This window comes from Candoia aspera, chromosome 1 (genome assembly GCF_035149785.1).
Source record: "Candoia aspera isolate rCanAsp1 chromosome 1, rCanAsp1.hap2, whole genome shotgun sequence".
In the NCBI taxonomy this organism is placed as follows: domain Eukaryota; kingdom Metazoa; phylum Chordata; class Lepidosauria; order Squamata; family Boidae; genus Candoia; species Candoia aspera.
Window position 1 is genome coordinate 12,065,789 of NC_086153.1, and position 12,746 is coordinate 12,078,534.

The window sequence follows — 12,746 nt, forward strand, 5'->3', positions numbered from 1 at the left end:
CAGAACAGAATTCAGCATTTAAAAACAAGACACTCATGAAAATGAAGGCATTGAACATATGAAAACAATTTCTACTTAGGAAAAAAAATAGGATACTTGTCCTTTTGCCTGTGATTGTTGCTAAAACAGTCACAGAAACCAACATCATACAATGCATGATAGCAACCTTTTCAGTTATGAACATCATCACAATTTTGAGTAATGACATGAGCACCCCCAAAATAAATCAGAGTATCATTTTTAAAATGGCCAAAATCTCATGTTGTTGTTTATTCATTTAGTCGCTTCCGACTCTTCGTGACTTCATGGACCAGCCCACGCCAGAGCTTCCTGTCGGTCCAAAATCTCATGGGATTGCCAATTTCATGCAATTTTAGGATTCTCAGCACTCCTCCCCTCCCCACCACCCCAAGTCTTGTAAGACTTCAATCTTCTCACCTGAAAATGCATGAGATTTCAAATGAGATCACTGACATCTCCTAGATGGGATGGTCTTGTGAGTTTTAAGCCTTTTCTCATTTCTGGAATAATCATGGTGGTCTGTGGATACCAGAGGGGGTTACAGGAAACATGATGCTCATGACCCTCTGCTGCTCACCCCTAGAATTATGGGACTGTGGGAAAAAATGTTAACGTAAGAGTGTCATCTTGCCAATGTCTCTCAAGAGCTAATAGCACAGTTCTGCACCTAGTCAAAAGTACATTCCATATAACAAGGCTTACTCCTATGTTAGTGAATGTAGAACTAGAGTCTGAATGTGGGAAAGGGGTTAAGAAAATTGGTACACAACCCCAAAATGAGAACAAAAATGGTTCTTTTTCGTAAATGACAAGGATATCCAAATCCTTAGATAGTTCCAAGTTGCTACTCCATATAGCACAAGAGGTATCAGGTTTACAACAGGTGGCATTTAGGAAAAATGAGGTTAATATTTTAAGGCCCAGCAATAAACTCATACCCCACACCAGGACAGGCAACATGGTGTGCTCCAGTTGTATTGGGCTTCAACTCCTATCAGATCTAACCAATGTCAAGATTTTAGAGGACTTTTGGGCAAAAAATCTTGAAGCGTCAGGTGCCTTTTGTTTGCTAAGTAGTGGAGGTGGGTAGAACCACTAAGGCAATGCCCGAGATAACCAACTGCCCACCAGGATTTTGGACTAAAACCCCCATCATTCATCTGCATGCAACACTTCCTTACTTGCCGTACCTCAATTAGGGATTTGGGTGCAAACATCCGGAAGACCATTTGGTTCTTTTTTGAGTTTGTACAACATGTAAACTCACCAAATGGACTGGATTTTTGCAGCATGTTAAACCACAAATAAACTTAACCAAGGTGAATATTAACCAAGGTTAGGACATATGAATATTGTTGTTAGGTCTTTAATCCAATTTCAACATCTGGTACAAGTATGTAACTTCATGGGCATCTGGGGGAGAGATTAGGGTATCAACTGGCAGCTGTGACTGCCTGATCAAAGCCCTGTTTATTTTTACAGGCATGGCACAAAAAAACACAGGTTAAAAAAATCAGCAGGGCTTTGATCATGTCATTGTGGCTGCCATCTTCACTTTTTTGATCCTCCAGGTGGACTAGCCTGCACAAGTGTAGGTTTTGTTTCATGACACTCATTTTGTCACTTGTACCCCCTGGAGAAACCTTTGGTTACAGTCCAAGTGTTGGATGAAACAAGGATGAACAAATGGGCGAAGTCAGGACAATGAGCTGCATTTGATGGAATTTAAATATTTAAATGCTGTTAAAACACAGTAATTTCTCATGCATTGAATAATTTCCTTCTTCTTTCATATTAAAAGTTATAATTTGGCAGAAAACCTGGGGGAGAGGGATTGTGAGTCCCCCCCTCCCGCCCACTTCCTACACTTTATAAGGCCTAAAAATAAGGACAGCCCAGACAGTATTGTTGGCTGGGTTCTCGGAGTTAAGTTCAACGGGTGCTTGGCTCCTCTAAATGAATTTCAGCAAAAATGGTCCACTTCTGGGCTTTAAAGTGTGATTCACAGTGACCCAGTAACAGCTATGTAGAGGCTGGATGTGATCTAACATTGTACAACATTTTTCAATTTAAAAAAAGAGAAAGAACGAACAAAACACTAGCTAGCAAAGAGGTGTTTTTTTTTAAAGCACTAGGTAGGAAATAAAACAACAGTTGATGCCCAAGTCCTATTTGTTGAAGATGAAGATGGTTTATTTCTTCATCCAAAAGTGTCAGGGATCTGTGGGTTTGCTCAGGGAAAGTATGACTTTATGTGTAGTTGAGTGTGTTGACAAGGCGCCTTTGAGTTAAAGAGGCTTTTGTGAAAAACCTCAAAATTAATTGCATAGCTGAAGGGGTTTAGCTGTCTTATGACATTAGATGTACCGCAGCTGCGGTCTTTCACACAATTAAAGTCTGCAAAGAGCACAGTTTAAGAAGTAGTAATGCATTATGTTACTTATTTTTTTCCCTATGTACATACTTACAAAGTAAAGCTTTCATCTTACCCATGTTGCATATATGACCCATTAACCGTTGAAATAGCATTATTTTCAACAACTCTCTTACAGGGGAGGAAAAAAAAAAGAGTTATAGTTTTCTTCATTTCAACCTGGAGACAATGAAAAGAGAGAGAGGTGGAAAGAGGGAAGGAGTACTCTGGTTTTTTGGGAGATTAAATACTGACTTACATCTTCTTCCTGTAGGGATTCCAAACAGTAGAAAGAAAGAGTATTTACGTAGAAAATGTGCCAACTTTTGTCTAAAAGGTTCTGAAAACATTTTTTTTTTCAACATATAATACAACCCAACCATTTTTTTGGAAAGAAAAGAAAAGAAAAGAAAAGAAAAGAAAAGAAAAAACCTTAGGACACCTGGGTCTATACATTTTATACAGTTGGGTCATAACCAAAGTCTACATTTATTGAGTAAGAAGATCCGATAGATTTCAGTTTGTCTTGGACTCGCTCCATTATTTATCGTGCTTCTATGTCTTTGAGAGTGTGAGAAGGTGGCCTGTCCCTCATTTCTGTCGACAAAGGGGTAGTCCTTCGGGGGGAACCAGGCCGAGGTCCCAGAGTGGAAATTAGAGGGGGAGGAGCACTCAGGGCTGCTGTGGGGGGCGTTTTATTGAGAATCCCATTCTGAAGTCCTGAAGGGGGACTAACTCGGGGATAATGCATACTAGGAAGTCCTGGAGTAATTAAACTTGGGTGAGCCAAGTGACCATCCAGGGCCGCGGGATGCACAGAGTGAAGCCGTACGTGCTCATAGTCCTCTCTGAGCATGTGTAACCTTTCTCTCTCATCCAGGTGGGCCCCTCTTTCATGCTCACGGCGTGGGTCAACCGAAAGGGGGTGGTGATGATTATTGTAATCGTGTGGCTCTCTGTCCCTGAAAGATCTGTCTGCATCGTATAGCCTTGGTGTGGAGAGGCGGTGCAGTGGATCATTCCTTAGGAGAAACTCCCTGCCCAAAGGATCTCTCCGATGGATGTCTAAGTCTCTGTAGGGATCCCTCAAGGGATCCCTCATGGGGTCCCAGTGGAATGAAGGATATGGGAAGCGTTCGCCACCTGGAATTGGGCTAATCCCCATAAACGGTGTCATCATGCGAGTCCTATCTAGACCACTGATGGTGTTCATGGGATGGATGCCAGTGACCCCCACAGTCATGGGCATTGACACTAAAGGGCCTGGATGGACACTGGCTGTGGGCATTGGTGGTGGCTGCTCAGATGGCCGGTGTGTCTGTGGTGTTTCAGGAGAAATGTCATGATCTTCCTTCCTTTCCTCTTTCACTTTGACCTCACTAGTTTTTTTCAGATTCTCATAAGCAGGCTCACTCTTCTTCTCAGCATCCCGACTAGAGCTGCTGTTAGGTCTGGTGCTTTCTGCAACAGGTGTCCTGGTGTAGGGTGAAGGCACCCGAGATGCTTGTTTAGATTCCTCCAATGGTCTGCTATCATGGGTCAGACTTTCTTTGTCCGAAATATAGTTGTCCTTTGCCTTGTGCTCATCAACACTGATATCCTTCCGTGATTCTGAATGATCCCTCTCTCGGTCTTTGGATTTCTCTTTTTCACGAACCTCTGGGTTCAGGTGGCTCCTGATCTGTTCCACTGAGCTGCGGCTATGTCCAAGGGAACTCACAGAATGGATAGGTGCTGGCGAAGGGTGGCTGGAATGTCTTTTCTCAATAGTCTCCCTAGAAGTATTAAAAGCACAAAAAATTAACACAGCAGAAAGATTATAGAGAGGCTCAGGACCAAATTTTTGTAAATACCCTGCATAATTATTACCCACCGAGTATGGGTAATTAGTTCCAGCTCCTAACAGTTTCAGTTGGTTGGGCCAAAGATCATAGCTGGTGAGGATCAGAATCCAACAACATCTAGAAGGCTACTAACTCCCTGCCACTTATATATCAAAACAGCCCTGCCTAACCTGGCACCTTCCAGCTCTTTCACTCTTATTTGGAGATAATGGGAGTTTTAATCCAAGGAATCTGGATTGCAGTAGGCTGTAGAAGGTTGCACTGAAGCCTGATTTATTTCAGTGGTGTTGACACAAGGGGTCAGCTCTAATGAGGATGCTAACACATACTTTGAGTTCCAGGGAGATAACACCCTCCCTCAGAAGACCCCTGTTCCACCAGAGGAAACAGCCAGGTGGCCTGAGACACCTCTACAGATTTATTTATTTATTATTCAAATTCCTATTACTGCCCCTCTCCCCCCAAAGAGGGGGACGCTGGGAGGTTTTTTACAGTATGTGAGACCCCTTGAGATACCTAAAGGTATAATTTGCTAGTGGGCCACGGTGGGATAGAATTGTGACCTTTGGGATATTCTTGCCAAATGTGGATATAATGTTGGCAGAAATTCCTTCTTGCGCCCTTCCCACAAGCATCTTCTTAAGTGCACTGAATGACACAAACGAGTGCAAGAATAGCTTTTAGAAAACTATTTGCTCTTTGGCTTCTGCAAATCTTTTCTATTTTTGTTTTAAATGACTAGACTGTACTGGATTATTTTTTTTGTTTTAAATGACTAGAGTGTACTGGATTATAACCATTTAATTTTTGTCCCCTTCCTATTTTCTACAATTGGTTTCAGGACCCACAAGACTCCTTTCTACCCTTTGTCAACTAATACTAGATGGAAAGCAAATTGCCTGCTGAGATGCTACAAAGTGTCATGCCATCCATCCACCCACCCACCCATCCAAAAAGGGGGAATGCCAGTGACCCCCACAGTCATGGGCATTGACACTAAAACTATTAGAACAACAACAACAAAAAGGAATTAATATATTAGAAGGAAAAAGATTAGTAGTGAACATTAAATATGGTTCAGCTTTTACACAGAGCATAACTAATCAGACCATTTAAACTTAAGTATAATTCAAATCCAGCATCTTCTAACAGCAGTAATAACTGAGCAGAACTCAGATCTTTCCAAGAAATTTAAGTAGATTGACCCATCAGTAATGCACAAACTCAGATTCAGGCCAACCTGTATATTTAGTAAGGAGAGGGACTATTGAAAGCAACAAGTATGGTATAAGGGGCAGCACCCAAGAATTTAAGATTATCTTGATGGCCTCATCTGAACACGGGCAGGGTTGCTGAACCTCCCTTCCAGCACACTTGAACATAAAATGTAATGTAGCTGCTCAAATAACTATGGGCACATTAAATTTTGCCTTTGTAGGGCAGTTACTCTGGCTGCCAGTTAGCTTCTGAGTGGCTCTTTAGGTAAAATTTGGGGACATGGAGGATTAAGCCTATCACCATGGATGGAACATTCATGGTTTGTTAGTAAAGAGCTTTCTGTGTGATTTGATGTTCTAAACTCAGTGTTTTGATGCTTTATAAACCACTCAAAGCTACAAATTTGAGTAGTAAAGAAGCCGAACTAGATTAAAAAAAAATTCCTGTTGATGTAAGTGGCCTCCTATGCAGAAAAAAGAGAATCGTGGAGAGGTAACTAGGCATAGAGAAAGATCTGCCGCTGAGGCCCTCTTAATAATGGAGATCTGTCATTATGCAGATCCAGAACAAGGACTCTGATCTTTACCATAGAATTCTGTGGTCCAAGCATTAGCAGTGCTTCAGCTGAGAGTATGCTGTAAGACAAATCTAAGTTTATCTCATTTTTCCCAGAAATCACTTCTCAGCCATTTGGCTAAGATCAAGTGTAGTATCATGCCATGTGTTTCTAAAAATCAGAAGTGACATCAGATGCAGAATTGGAAAGCCACCCTATAATTTAATATATGAAGCTCCTAATTCAGGGGTAGACCATCTTTTTGACAAAGGTAAGACCCCAGTATCTTCACACCCCTACTTCTCTATGCTGTTCTAGAGATGGGATGAGGAACTGGAGACTCAAGATATCTATCCATCATCTGTCTGTCTGTCCGTCTGTCTATCTCTATCAAATTTATATAGCTGCCCATCTCACCAGAAGATATTGTTGGACACTGTCTTTCCTTAGTTCCAGCTATCATGGTGATCAGAGGTAATGGCAGATCAGACAAAGTCTAAGGGCTCCTGGTTCCCCACCCCAGTTCTGGAAAATTCCAAGTCGTCTTTAGCAACCTATGACAAAAACCAAAAACCAAACACCCGAATACACTAGAAAAGTCCTATGTAAGACCATTCTCCAAATTAAATTGAACATCAAGATATTTAAATGTTTTGAAATGCGATGTAACCTAACAATTATTTTGGGTTCCATGAGCAAGTTCCCAGGTAAAGAATAAAGACTGCAACCTTAGTCTAGTATCAAATGCAAATATTTTGTAGTCACAGAATTCTAGGGAGTGAAATTTGAATCTTCAAATGGAAGCATCAGATGTAAAGCTAGATCTGAAATACTTGTTTCCCAGGCCGCTTTCTAAACTGTAGCTCCCAACCTGTCCTTTTAAGCAGATCATAAAATCATCAAAAGCTTTTGAGGACCATTATGTAACTCCGACGTCAGCAACACAGTACCTGTGGGCACCACTTCAGTGTAACTGCTCGAAACATATCCAGGGGGATAAACACTGAATACAACTATTTTTTAATGGCCAATCTCCCACAACCCCCAGATCAAAAAGGATTTTAGTGTTCCCCTCTAAAACCTTGCAAGAGTTTCATCGGGAACGTCAAAAGCTTGTGAGATTCCAAGCAAGAATGCTAAAACCTGCTGGCTAAAATCTTGGCAATTCTACAAGATTTTGGCCATAAATAGGTAGGTAAATAGAAAGACAGAGATAGAGATAGAGATACTGGTACAGGGATAATTTATAGTGTCATCACCAACCACTAGTGGCCCCTGGAACCACAAGTTGAGCAGCTTTTGTGCGTGTGTATATATATATATATATATATATTTCCCCAATAAGCAGGGAATAAAACTAAGCATGGCTCCCCATCCCATGGCTCCCCTCCACGATGTGTTCTTTTCATACCTTTCTTTGTCATCTTTACTAAGAGAAGCGTCTCCTTTATCTACATCTCTATCTCGTTCATGGGCTGCAGCAGACGTGCTGCGTTCCTGCTCACCTGGCTTCAGCCAGGGCGGAGGAATTGGGAACGAAGGAGGCGTTCGGTGCAGACGATTCCAAGGCTCGTGGGGGTTGCTAAAGCTCTGCATGCTGGGGCAATCCTTGTGGCCAAACATAGCGTTGGGTGCTGAAATGGTGAAGTGGAAGGGGTGGGGGGGAAATAGAAAGCAATACACTCAGTGGACGGTACTTACCAATCAAACCCAAGTTTGTTTATTTTAACAGCACTCAGAGTTTAAAATGAATACATATTATGGGGAGCTGGAAAAGGAAAGGAGATTAACACATCATCATTAGCACTTGGCATTCCTAACAATGGCAACTCATTTGAGTGGACGAGATGCAATTGCTCTGTTAAAAAGGCAGGCGGAGCAATTTAGGTGACCCCCCCACTCAGTGTTTGTTTATTTATTAACCGGAGCAACCTCCAAAATAGATCATAAGGCAGTAATAATCAAAGGACGTAAACCCAACCGCAAACTAATTAGGAAGAGGAGCCAGCGCAAAGCATTTTACATTTTAAAACATAGATGGAAAAAAAAGTGTCCTTCCTCCATTACAGGATTCTCAGCAAATTTAAGGCAATTTTCCATTTAAACAAATCAATAGTTTAAGGCAATGGATCTCAAACATTTTGGCCCCAGGACCCCTTTATATTCTTAAAAATGATTGAGGACCACAAACAGCTTTGGTTTATGTGGGTTATATCTATGGATATTTACTGCATTAGAAATTAAAACTGAGAAATTTTAAAATATTTATTTATTTGACTTTGAGGAGCCCCTGAAAGGGTCTCGGGCACCCCCAGGGATTCCCAGACCACACTTTGAAAACAAATGGTGCAAGGGAAATATTTAGTCCTCTTTTCAGTGTAACAAAACCAAATGAAACAAATCCTTAAACAGTAGCTGCAGCATCCAGAAGCTCACAGAGAAGACAATCCACAGAAGCAGAGTAGAACATAGACAATAAAAGCAGGAGCATCTGCAGGGAGGGGGTCAACAAAAGTCAAGGTGGTGGCCATGACCGCATGACTGAAGCCCCATTTTATGTTTCTCCCACATGTGAAAAAGGGACAAGGCTTTGATTGTGGGGTCGCAGTTGCCATCTTGATTTTTTGACCCCCTCCGTGGATGTCCCTGCCTAAAAGCATTTCAGAATGTACATATACTGAGAGACAAATGGCCAAATCAGTAATTTCCTAAGGCGACAGAGTTGCCCACATGCAGGATAATACCTGTTGTTCATTCAAGGAGGAATTTTGTGTATGCTTATGGACAAATTCTTTCTTTTCAATTTACCAATTTTTATTAATGCCTTTGTTCTTTTCTTCCTTTTTAAAATTTTTGCTAGCTGCCTTTTTATAGATTTAAAAGTACTTTGAATGAAGGAAGAACACCAGCAATGTTTCCTGTTACAACTGTTGACAGTCAAAACCATGCCGTCTCCATTTCTACAGTATTGCCTTTGCTTGGTCTACTGGAATACTAACAGGACGGAACATGGGCAAAACTACTGGAAGACCTGAAAGGCCAGGTTAGGGGCAGATAGTTATGGAGAAAATCTATCTATTTGGTCACTAAGAGTTGACGATGACTTGATGGCACATAACCAATCAATTAATATGGGCAAGGTGTCTTAGCAGACATATGGGCTCATTTAACGCAGGCTTTTGGTCAAGGACATGTCAGTATGGCAGGTGTTCTTCTGGGGCCTTTGAGACCAGCCTAGAATATACAACTGTGGCTGGAGTTAAATTATTTAGGACCTTCCCTTTCAGCAGTCCCTATTGAGGGACTGAGGGTTCAGCCAATGATAGGATATGTTCAACCAGATTCAGTTGACTGCAATTGTTATCAGATGCAGTCAAGCCCTATGAATTCATTTCACTGCTTGATCTAACTGTTAATCAAACTATCATCCTTTTCAGTTTTCAGATCCTCCTTTTTAGCTAGCAGTGTCTGCATTTTGCAACCAACAGCATCATGGAGAACACTGGTTTGTGATTCTTTTCCAACTCCAAAGAGCAGGTCCTATTTACTGTTGAATGAAATACTGTACTGGCAGGAACCTTTCAGCTTTGGCCCCAAAGTGGCAATCTCATTTTTAGAAGACTAGATTTTACCATTTACTGATGGAGCTCCCTCTTCTAAATTTAGGGACTTAACCTGTCCCTAACTTGACTTTCTCTCCTACAAAAGCCATTTAGCATACTCTTTTTATTACAATGGCTGAAATAATCTACTAGTATACTCAGGATGTGTTCATAGAAACAGGAGAGCTATTTATGTTAGATTACACGAACATTCAGATTTAATCATCATCATCAAAATTATATGATGGTGAATCTATTAGATTCATTCCAGCATAGAACAGCATTAAATGCTATTGAAACTGCCAGTAAAAAGAACATACAAAAGGATTACATACATTTACCAAAATTCACAAATCAATATATAATGCCAAGCAAATTAACATTTGTTTGTTTGCCTATTACTAGATTTTTATCTCACCTTTATTTCTGGTCAACTCAAGGCAGCATACATACCTAATGTATGAGAGCCAGTTTGGTGTAATGGTTAAGGTGCTGGCCTAGAAACCAGGAGACTATGAGTTCTAGGTCTCTGTTAGGCATGAAAGCTGGCTGGGCCAGTCACTCTCTCTCAACCCAACCCACCTCACAAGGTTTATCAATATAGAAAGGTGGGATAAAGTTCTCATAATAATGCTCCCAACTCCTGTTTTCCCCACAATAACCACCTTGTGAGGTGAGTTGGGCTGAGAGAGAGAGAGATTGGCCCAAAGTCACCCAGCCCGCTTTCATGCCTGAACTCATGTTCTCCTGGTTTCTAGCCAAACACCTTAGCCACTACACCAAACTGGCTCCTAATAAAACTAAAATAATAAAAAAAATGTGTTGAGATGGCACAGAAACAGTCACCAAAGACCCTCTAGAAGAATATAGTCTTTGCTATCTTCCAGAAAGCCATCTTCTAGAAGGCCTCCCTCCCTCCCTTCCAGCTGCCCACTCCCATAGACTACAATAGCAGTTCCCATTCTAAAGGAAGGATGTTCTGGAGTATAGGCATTATGAATGAAAAAAAAAAACACCTTCTGGTTTCAGCCCCCCTTACCTCACAGAATTGGGGTACCACAGGCCAATTCTAAGCTGCTCAGCCATATAAGACTTTATAAGTTGAAACTAGCATTTTGAATTGCACCTGGAACCCTACTAGTAACCAATGCAGGGCCCACATAATAGGTGTAATATGACTATAGTGATTAGTGCAAGTCAATATGTCAGGCATTCCATTTTGGACCAACTGCAGTTTCCAAAGGACCTTGTGTAGGAGTGCATGGAAAAGTCTGATTGCATGGTGACAAGGATATGAGTCCCTGTAGCCAGATCTTCCCACTCCAGGAAGGACCACAACTGCTGTATTAACTAAAGCTTGGTGAACTAAACTAAAGCCTCCTCATGGCCTCCTTCTGCCCATCCAGCAGTAGCTGTGAGTCCAGGAGCACCCCCAAGTTGTGGACCTGCTCTCTCAGGGGCAGTGCCACCTCTCACGAGGCAACAGTAGAACTGATAGAGAACAAACAGAAGCTCTGTCTGACTAGGGTTTGACTTCAGACTGCTGCATCCCATCTAGACCCCAACAGCATCTACACTGGGACAGGGCTTCAATGGGACAGGGCTCCAGCTGGTTGAATATAAGCTGAGTACAGGATAGTGATTGTAACCATAGTGATTGTAACCCATGCTGAATTGCCGGATGACCTATCCCAGTGGTTTCATATAGATGTTAAATATGGTACCCACCAAGAGAAGGGCCACTTGGCCAACCCCATGTTCCCACTATCAACTGGAACCACCCAAATGAGGGAGGAATGGGACTACTACAACATAGTGCTCCCAATACCTAAGCCCTGTAGGTGGTCCATAAAGATATCATGATCAATTGCATCAAAGGCAGCCAACAGGTCTAAGTCTAATAGGAGCAAGAGAAATGCACTACCAGATCCCAATAAAGATGGTCCACAAGACTGACCAAAGCTGACTCCATCCCATGCCTAGCTTAAACCTGACTGAAAAGAGTCCAGATAATCAATTACCTCTAGTGCTCTATATCTGAATCCCCAGCACACTCAACAACCTTCCCAAGAAAGTTGGAGGCAGGGCAATAGCGGTCAAGCAGCCCTGGATAGATCAAGGGGCTCTTAGGGAGGCAATACACCACAGCCCCTTTCAAGGCTGCTGGCATCAATTACTCCCAAAGAAAAGCATTAATAACCTCCCAATCTAAATTATCTCACACAACCCTTCCCACTTCAGAGTCAGGAGAGGCATGGATCAAGCTTCCAATGGTGCAATCATATCAGAGAGTACCCTAACTTCTTCCTTAGAATTCACAGACCAAAAGGCATTCCAGATAACCAAGCTAAGATACTCAAGGCAGAAAGCAAGCAAGCAAGCAAGCAAGCGAGAGAAACTTTCAAACTACATATAAAATAAGTCCACCCACATGTCTAGTCTCATATGGTCAAAACTGAAACTAATTGCCTCTCCTGGTGAAACTGGAAGCCTGTGAGACAGGGCCTGAATCCAGACAGTAACTTTCTGCAGGCTGAAAAATATTAGAGATAAGGGCCAAGAGAGGGTGTCTGCAGGGGTGTCAAAAAAGTCAGATGGCCCCCATAACTAAGTGATTGAAGCTCTGCCCTTCGTATGTGTCGCATGTGGAACACATAAAAAAGAGGCAAGTCTTTGTACAATCACAACTACCATCTTGAGTTTGACACATGCTCCCATGGCCAAGCATGCCTGATTCAAATTAAAAAAGAAGCTTGACCCTGTCCTTACCCACTTACCTTTTTTCCCAACTAAGTAACATTTTATGGTTTGTTTTCCAGTACAATGAACTTTGGTAGGAGGGGGAAGAAATTTAACTTCCCTAGGTAATCCTCTTATTCTAGAGCAGGGTTTCTCAACCAGGGTTCAGTGGCACCCTCGTGTTCCACGAGAAGTCATTAGGGGATCCCTGGGAGATCATGATTTATTTTAAAAAAATATTTCAAATTTGGGCAACTTCACATTAAAGAGGTAAGTTTCCTTCTTTATTTTCAGTTTAAGAACACTGTTAATGCATAATTCAAAAGTAGGCCTATACAGGCCTACAATTGAAA

The 12,746-nt window shown here is 41.8% G+C and overlaps 1 protein-coding gene and 1 pseudogene across 3 annotated transcripts in view; one reads left to right on the forward strand and one right to left on the reverse strand.

The window, feature by feature from the left end:
• Positions 1-1,394: 1,394 nt before the first annotated feature.
• AUTS2 (activator of transcription and developmental regulator AUTS2) overlaps positions 1,395-12,746 on the reverse strand; it is a 93,216-nt gene continuing 81,864 nt past the window's right edge. For all 3 annotated transcript variants that reach the window (XM_063297397.1, XM_063297389.1, XM_063297406.1), the window contains 2 exons: positions 7,464-7,686; positions 1,395-4,209 (listed from right to left, as the gene is read on the reverse strand). In XM_063297397.1, coding sequence (XP_063153467.1) covers positions 2,979-4,209; positions 7,464-7,686 — 1,454 coding nt within the window. In that variant the 3' untranslated portion in view covers positions 1,395-2,978. The remainder of the gene's footprint in view (positions 4,210-7,463; positions 7,687-12,746) is intronic.
• On the forward strand, positions 6,171-6,390 carry LOC134488753 (U2 spliceosomal RNA; annotated as a pseudogene).